Below are 9071 nucleotides of genomic sequence, written 5' to 3' on the forward strand. Positions count from 1 at the left end.
TCTATTAGCGATTTTATCTATTTATCCAAATTATTGCTATTATTTATTGTTCTGTATACAAGATTGTGGAATTTTCTTATTCTATACATATTTGTTCAAAACTATGAAAATGCTCGCCAACCTTTGTGTTGAGAAACTTTATTTTATGCAATGTTACAGGTTTAACTATAGTTGACTCAAGGACTTGGAGAAAACGTTATCAAGACTATTAGGATATTAGTAAAACGAACAATATATTTGTTTACTTGTATTAAATTGGTTTGTATGAACAAGATGTGTTGTTTATTGATTTATGAAATAAATGAGTTGATTAAATATTGTCACTTTAATAGTTTCTTGTGTATTTGTCCAATCACGTTGCACCCTGGCATGTTCCACCGCCTTTGGTCGGGGTGTGACATACGCGATGCCACTATTGTATATTGTGATAATATATCGACAGTGTACCTAACCGAAAATCCGGCACAATACCAAAGGACTAAACACTTTGAACTCGATATCCAGTTTGTCCAAGACAAGGTTAGAATTGGAGATGTACGTGTTTTGCACATTCCCGCTGATTACCAATATGCGGATAGTTTTACTGAGGGCCTACCGAAGCACCTCTTCACTCGCTTTCGATCCATTTTGTGCCTTCGATCCACTACGGCTCACACTGCGGGGGAGTGTTAACGAATAATATCTTGATATTATTGGAATTGTATTTTTATTATTTGTAATTATCATGTGCTTAAAATAGGATCGGATAGTTTGTTGTAGTTGGTTAGCTCCTCCTCTTTTATCTCCTGACTTTGTATTATTTAAGGAGACTTCATGGTAAATAGGATATCAATCGAGATATCCTTTCTCTCACAGTTAGCATTTAAACGTACTGTCACGGAGTTAATTCTTTGACTCTCGTGCGGCCTTAGAACTTCGTCTAAGTAAGCCTGTGTGGTTTGTTGTTGGCGAGTTTTTGGGCAGCGGAAGTCTTGGATTAACAATGTGTGTTTCTTGGGTTACATGAACACAAGTATATAAGACTAAGTGTTTATATTGCTGGAAATATTAGTACAAAGGGTGTTATGCTTACAAGCTTTTGGGTGATTTTCAAATGAAGCCTAGCTTGCCTATTTATACTACTCTCCTGGATTCTAGAGACTTCCTATCTAGATTTTTCTATACAAAATATCATGTCCAAAAGTCTAGAGTTATCTAGCAAAATATCCAGCACTTAAGGGACTTTGTAGGCTGCTCTAGAGTCTTCCATACAGCAGCAAATGTCCTGAATTTGATCAGGTCTAGAACCTTCATTTGGTAGCAACTTTGGGGCTGAAATGTGCAGCTCTAGAACCCTCTTTTGGCCAGCTTCTAGCAGCTTCCGTAGGGCTGATTTGTGCAGCCCTTCTAGGCTGTTCCAGGGCACATCTGGGCTGTTCTGGAGTGTTCCAAACAGCCTTGTATGTCATGGCAGATTGTGGTTTAATATGGCAGCCCTGGACTCCTCTTGAACGCACCGGAATGTTCCGGAAACGCGAAGAAATAAGCTGAAAATTGGGAGGGTGCGTGACATCCTCCCCCACCTGATTTCGCAACTCCCTCGTTGCGAGTCTTCGGCCTCTTTATGAGTCGCAGTGCAGAGTTGGTCTTCCTTTGCCGAGTTTCCGCCTCCATTGGTGCGGTGTAGACTTGTTTTCCCTTCGTTATGTAAAGGGCATTTAAGCTTGTTGCTACGGCAACGTTTGATCTGTGGAAGAACTCCATTCCAAGGACAATGTCGTAGTCATCGAGTGGAGCCACTGAGAAGTCAATTCTTCCTTGCCATGATCCGATTGTAGCTTTCACATTCCAAGCTTTCCCAACTATCGGTTGTGCCTCTCCGTTAGCACCTTTGATCATTCCATCCGTTCTTGTTATTTTTAAACCAAGTCCTCTTGCTACTTCCGGGTTGATAAAGTTGTGGCTTGCACCTGTGTCCACTAATGCTTTCGAACGTCTTCCATTATTTCGATTGTCACGAACCGAAGTCCTTTCCCTTCTGTATTCGTGTTAATTTGTGGGTTCGAATCTGCCATATGTAGACGTTTCCCACTTGTTTCACGCATTGCATTCAGAATTTGAAGTTGCATTGCCCCAAGTAGAACCTCCTCAGTCTCATTTGGTTCTTCGTTAACTTTCACAACAGCGTTCAAACTGTTTTTCTTTGGGCGAGTAGCGTGGATTATGCGGCCCATCGCATATAAAACACCCTTTATTATAAGGTTCGTTGGCAATTTGGAGTCGTTTCCGAGTTTCCTCTTTCCGAAATTGGGTGTTGTTGGGTCTGGTTCCCCCAACCTTAGTGTTGTCTTGGTTGACAACGTTGTTCCTTGGTGGACGAGTCTCACTCCGATCGTGTAGGGACTTGGCCGCAATGATGACTGATGATAAGTCTTGAACGTTTCGACGTTCGACCTCATTTTTAACCCAATATTGTAAGCCATCCATGAAGTTTGCCAGCGCTTCCCGGGCATAATATCAGGAATTTCAAGTATAAGGGTAGTGAAGTCATCGATGTAATCTTTGATCGCACCCTTTTGCTTGAGATTACGAAGACAGATTCTTGCTTTGTATTGGGTATTTTCCGGATAAAACTGGCGTTTAAATTCTTTAATGAAATCTGCCCAAGTGGTGATGGTGCACGTACCTTGCTCGATTTCCTTGCTCTTGCGTCTCCACGATAACGCAGCAGTGTCTTTCAAGTATAGGGTTGTCGTAGAGATCTTTTTAGCAGCATCACCAATGTCTACGCCCTTAAAGTATTGATCGACTTCCCAAAGGAAGTTGTCCACAGCCCGCGCTTTTTGTTTTCCAACGAACGGCGTTGGTTGGGGAACTTTGACCTTTGAAGAAGTGGAATTGCTTGTACCAGCGACCCCGTTTCCTACGGCCATCTTCAAGACGTTAACTTCGCCTTGTAAAGTCTTGTAGAAATCATGGCAAACTGCAAGCTCTTTTTCAATATTCTCCATGTTTGTTTTGAGTTGACCCAGCTCGTGCATAATCATCTCTTTCATTTCATTTCGCATGATTGCGAGGGCAGCTCTGAAGTTTCCTTCTAATTCAACGACGTCAATACTTAATGGTTCAACTTTCTGTAGTGATTCGTTGGTGTGCTCCTTGAATATGTCGAATTCTGCTTGGAGTGCATCGACATGGGTTTTGTATTCCACCAGTGACGTCTCCATCTCTTCTACGCGGTTCTCTACGCCGAGTATGAGTTCTTTTGCATACTTCTTTCTTTTCTTCGTCTCTTCTCCAACGACAAGGGCAGTGCCTTCGGGTTTTGATTCGGATGCCATCCCGATGAATCAACGTGCTCTGACACCAACTGTCACGGAGTTAATTCTTTGACTCTCATGTGGCCTTAGAACTTCGTCTAAGTAAGCCTGTGTGGTTTGTTGTTGGCGAGTTTTTGGGCAGCGGAAGTCTTGGATTTACAATGTGTGTTTCTTGGGTTACTTGAACACAAATATACAAGACTAAGTGTTTATATTGCTGGAAATATTAGTACAAAGGGTGTTATGCTTGTAAAGTTCAATATTATTCCTTGCCTTTCATGCACATAATACATGCATATATAATACAAAAGAGATAGTGAATCAAGGAACTAACTAAGGAAATACAATCAATCCTAACCAACTATTAACAACTAATTAAGTACAAATATACACCAATAATGGTGACAACTCATTATTGGTTAACACTCCCCCGCAGTTTGAGCCGAAGATTGACGAAGGCATAAACTGGACCGAAACTGTTGGAAGAGATGTTTTGGTAGACCCTTGGTGAATATATCCGCATATTGATAGTCAGTAGGAACATGTAGAACTTTAACTGTACCAAGTCGGACCTTTTCACGAACAAAATGGATATCGAGCTCGAGGTGTTTAGTGCGTTGATGTTGCACGGGATTTTCCGAAAGGTATACGGCCGAGACATTGTCACAATTTATGAGTGTTGCACATGTAGTAGGAACATGGAGCTCGAGAAGGAGGTTACGGATCCAGCAAACCTCGGCTGTGGCGTTGGCAACTCCTCTATATTCGGCTTCGGCACTAGACCGAGATACCGTAGGTTGGCGTTTTGAAGACCAAGAGACCAAGTTTGAGCCCATGTAAACGCAATAGCCGGAGGTAGATCTTCGTGAGTCGGAACACCCGCCCTAATCCGCATCCGAATATGCCGTAAGGTTCGTGGATGGAGAGGGAGAAATGACAAGGACCTGAGATAAAGTACCTTTGATATACCGAAGGATCCGTCTAAGAAATTGAAAGTGCGGTTCTCTTGGAGCATGCATGAAGAGACAAACTTGTTGGACCGCATAGGAAATATCCGGTCGAGTAATTGTGAGATATTGTAGAGCACTGGCGAGGCTTCTATATAAAGATCCATCCGAAATTAGAGTGCCAGCCGTGGCACTTAGTTTGGAGCCTGCTTCGACCAGGGTACTTACCGTCTTACAATTTGACATATCCGTGCGGGAAAGTATGTCGGAGGCATACTATGATTGAAATAAGAACAACCCTTCTTTTTGTCTTTGAACTGTGATGCCGAGGAAGTGATGCAGCGGACCGAGATTGGTCATTTTAAATTCCGTTGAAAGTGACTGAAAAATCGTTCGAAGCAATGTATCACTTGAGGCAGTTAGGATGATATCATCCACGTAAAGTAAGAGGTACGCCATTTGATTACCTTTTTTATAAACGAACAAGGAAGTGTCGCAAATGCTACTCTTAAACTCACACTTTGAAATATATGCTGCAAAACGATGATACCAAGCTCGTGGGGCTTGTTTTAAACCATAGAGTGAACGGTTGAGTTTGCAAACATGTTTTGGGTGCGTTGTTGAGACGAACCCTGGCGGTTGGAACATATAAACCGTTTCTTGCAAGTGGCCATGAAGGAATGCATTTTTAACATCCATTTGATGGATTGGCCAAGATCGTGACACTGCTAGACTGAGGATCGTCCGAATTGTGGTGGATTTTACCACGGGACTAAACGTGTCATCACAATCGACACCCACCGTTTGACTTTTACCGTTAACAACAAGTCTAGCCTTGTACCGTTCCAATGAGCCATCGGCTTTGAATTTATGTTTATATAGCCACATGCACCGAATAATGGACTCATCCTAAGGTCTCTGTACAAGATCCCACGTATTACTTTCCAAAAGAGCGTTATATTCGTTAGTCATGGCAATTTTCCAGTTTGGATCGGTGAGGGCTGTGAGGTGAGATTTGGGCAGTGGAGAAAGAGAAGGGTTGGTTTCTGTGTTTAAAGAAAGAGGGACACGGGGTTTGACGAAACCGGATCGAGATCGAGTTTTCATGGGGTGAGAGGAGGTGGAGGGAATGGTTGGCGGTGGTATATTAGGTACAGATAGGGGAGGTATATTTTGATTTTGAGGTGGGCTAAGTGGGGGGGGGGGGAATTGGGTTGAAGTGAGGTGAATTAGGGGGAGTGGGAGATGGGTTGTGGCTGGGTGGTGTTTCAGTAGGGGGTATTTGGGAGGTTTGAGTTGTTGATGGAGGTGAGGGTGGCGCATCTGGGTTAGGTGTAAGATGTGAAGTAGTTGGTTGAGTGAATATTAATGGAGAGGGGTCCAAAACGTGTGTGAAAGAGGTGGATTTTGAGGGTTATTGTATGGAAATTGCGACTCATCGAAGATAAAATGTCTAGAGAAAATGGTTTTACCACTCGAAATGTCAAGGCATCGGTAGCCGCGATAGTTCGCGGGATACCCGAGAAAGACACAAGGGCTTGAGCGAGGGGCTAGTTTGTGATGTCGGGTCGCAGACATGTTAGGGTAACACAAGCAACCGAACACACGAAGGTGATCGTAAGAGGGGGTACGATGGTAGAGAAGAGACATGGGGGAGTGGTTATGGTGTAATTTGGTGGGTAGTATGTTGTGAAGGTAAGAGGCTGTGTGTAGGGCTTCGACCCAAAAAGATGATGGGAGGGAGGCATGAGTGAGTAAGGTGAACATGATTTAGTTTATGCGACGAATCATTCGTTCAGATTTTCCGTTTTGTTGGGACGTATGAGGACACGAGAAACGAAGTTGGATACCGTTTTTGGTGGCGAAATTTTTAAAGTTTGTGTTGTCGAATTCGCCTCCCATGTCACATTGAAACGATTGTATTTTCATGTGAAATTGGGTTTTAATGTATTTATAAAAGTTGGCAAACTTGTCATAGGTTTCTGATTTAAATCTCAAAGGGTAAACCCATGTGTATTGTGTAAAATTATCCGTTAAAACCATATAATATTTGTATCCGGCATGGCTCAAGAGGTCCATAAATCACAATGCAAAATAGAAAATGGTAATAAAGTACGATTAATAGAATCGAAAAATGGTAACCGTTTATGCTTGGATAACTGACAAGCATGACAAACAAAATGAGGTTGTATTTTATTACAGGAAATAAAATTATTAGAACGAAGGAACTCCATGACAGGTTGTCATGGGTGTCCAAGACGGTTGTGCCAAAACGAGGAGTCTTTATTTGAGACAAGACAAGCGGTGGTGGCGGAATCATTTGTTGTGAGAGGATATAGATCACTTGAGCTATTGTGACGACTCAGGATCGTGCCATCCTTGAAATCCTTCAAAGAAAAACCAAAAGGATCAAATTCAATAGATGTAAAATTATCAATATTGAATTTTCGCACAGATATAAGATTTTTAATGATATTGGGATTAAACAAGACCGATTTTAGGTGTAGTGGTTTCGATGGAGTAGGTATGGTGGAAGTTCCCGATCCGAGGACTGGAATTTTATTGCCATTTCCTACAAATATTGACTCAATTGGAGAATATGGGGAAAAGTGGAAAGTCTACCTTGATTGTTGGTGATGTGACAAGAGGCGCCCGTGTCGAAATGCCATGGATCATCCATATCCCCCAAATCCATAGAAAGTGCCTGGACCGCATCCGCTAGTTGAGTGGGCTGAAGAGGGTTAACTTCTGCGAGATGGGCTTGGGCTTGTTGATTGTTAGAAGCCCGTGTTGCTGAATTTGCATTATTGGATCGTGAAGAGGCTATCTTAGGCTGCCAAGGTTGAGCCCACCCTTGTGTTAGGTACGGGCAGGGTGGAGCCTAGTAAGGCGGAGTGGCCCAATAAGGGTAAGGAGCTGGTGGTGTGGTTTGGGGTGGGTAGGGACGAGATTGACCACGGCTTTCATGCATGCTATTGTTATTATTACGGGTGTTATTAGGGTGATGACCAGAGGTGTTTTCACGACGATGACCAGAAGCACGGCTGTTTTCGTGACGACTTTGTGGCTGGGGTGCGACGGTGGCTGCCACAACCGGAGACGGTGACATGGTTTCGCGAGCCGCAATTCTTCTAGCCTCCGATTGAAGTTGTTCAATGGCATTTTCCCATGGAGGAAGGGTGTTGTTGAGGGTAGATCCAATGACGTCGTACTCACGAGGCAAACCACGAACCAAATAGATGATCCGTTGTGTGTTGTTGATTGGGCAATCAACCGCCGTGAGTTGATCCGCGAGTTCACGGACTCGTTGACAGTAAGCTTCAAGGGAGGGCATGGCGGCAAGAGTCAGATTGGTAAGCTCGTGTTGAAGCGTCGCGGCCCGCGAACCCTTTTTATTCATGAACATGTTCTCTACGCGCTTCCAAGCCTCGTAGGCGGTAGACTCATCGACCAAAACCTGGTCGAAAATTTCGTCCGAAATGGTCCCGTAAATCCATTGCAAGACTATAGCGTCAATATTTTTCCAAGCGGGGTACTCGGTAGAAGCAGCTTCAGGGGGCGGCGAACCGTCGATGTGTTGAAGGACATCGAACCCTGTGGCATGGAGCTTAAAAAGTTTCACCCACGAATGGTATGAAAGTTTTTGACCATCGAGAGTACGGATTCGTTGCTCGATATTAGTGACGGTATAGGCAGGATGAAGGGTGGTTGGCTTTGGTTAACTTTTATCGCCCATGAGGAATGGAGGCTAAGGTCAGAGAGTGAAACGAAGGATAAACAAGAATGAGGTATGATACCATGTAAAGTTCAATATTATTCCTTGCCTTTCATGCACATAATACATGCATATATAATACAAAAGAGAGAGTGAATCAAGGAACTAACTAAGGAAATACAATCAATCCTAACCAACTATTAACAATCTAATTAAGTACAAATATACACCAATAATGGTGACAGCTCATTATTGGTTAACAATGCTTACAAGCTTTTGGGTGATTTCCAAGTGAAGCCTAGCTTGCCTATTTATACTACTCTCCTGGATTCTAGATGCTTCCTATCTAGATTTTTCTATACAAAATATCATGTCCAAAAGTCTAGAGTTATCTAGCAAAATATCCAGCACTTAAGGGACTTTGTAGGCTGCTCTAGAGTCTTCCATACAGCAGCAAATGTCATGCATTTGATCAGGTCTAGAACCTTCATTTGGTAGCAACTTTGGGGCTGAAATGTGCAGCTCTAGAACCCTCTTTTGGCCAGCTTCTAGCAGCTTCCGTAGGGCTAATTTGTGCAGCCCTTCTAGGCTGTTCCGGGCTGTTCCGGAGTGTTCCGAACAGCCTTGTATGTCATGGCAGATTGTGGTTTAATATGGCAGCCCTGGACTCCTCTTGAACGCACCTGAATGTTCCGAAAACGCGAAGAAATGAGCTGAAAATTGGGCGGTGCGTGACAGTACGCTAAGAACCCATTTTGTGGTATCAACATATCAATTTTTATCGATCTATATGTATTAAACTATAGATTTTAAATCAACATAATATATATTGGGGAAAGTGAATATGGGGCTGTTAAGCATCTAACATTAGATGTGAACCCCCAAAACTACGTAGTTTTGATTCAAAACAATTAAAAAGTTAATATTATTTCTTGTATTCTCTCATTTAACTTCTCATCCCGAAACTAATTTCCAATGTCTCCATCATCCATCAGATACTGAACTTGCAAGCAATCTCTAATTCAATTGTACATCACAATTGACCAAATAGATTAGATAAAAAAAACCTTTCAACGCCTCAAATTGAGAACACAGTGGCCATCCATTTTC

At 42.7% G+C, this 9071-nt stretch overlaps 1 protein-coding gene across 1 annotated transcript; it reads right to left on the minus strand.

The window, feature by feature from the left end:
• Window positions 1-1154: 1154 nt before the first annotated feature.
• LOC143575017 (uncharacterized) lies at window positions 1155-3526 on the minus strand. Its single transcript, XM_077059489.1, has 2 exons — window positions 1288-3526; window positions 1155-1242 (listed from the first exon to the last, which is right to left on the minus strand). The coding sequence occupies exon 1, from the start codon at window positions 3318-3320 to the stop codon at window positions 1959-1961; it is 1362 nt and encodes a 453-aa protein (XP_076915604.1). The 5' UTR covers window positions 3321-3526; the 3' UTR covers window positions 1155-1242; window positions 1288-1958.
• Between the last annotated feature and the right edge of the window lie 5545 nt (window positions 3527-9071).

This window comes from Bidens hawaiensis, unplaced genomic scaffold (genome assembly GCF_021521415.1).
Source record: "Bidens hawaiensis isolate Kalapana, Puna unplaced genomic scaffold, B.hawaiensis_p1.1 tig00027239_1, whole genome shotgun sequence".
In the NCBI taxonomy this organism is placed as follows: Eukaryota; Viridiplantae; Streptophyta; class Magnoliopsida; order Asterales; family Asteraceae; genus Bidens; species Bidens hawaiensis.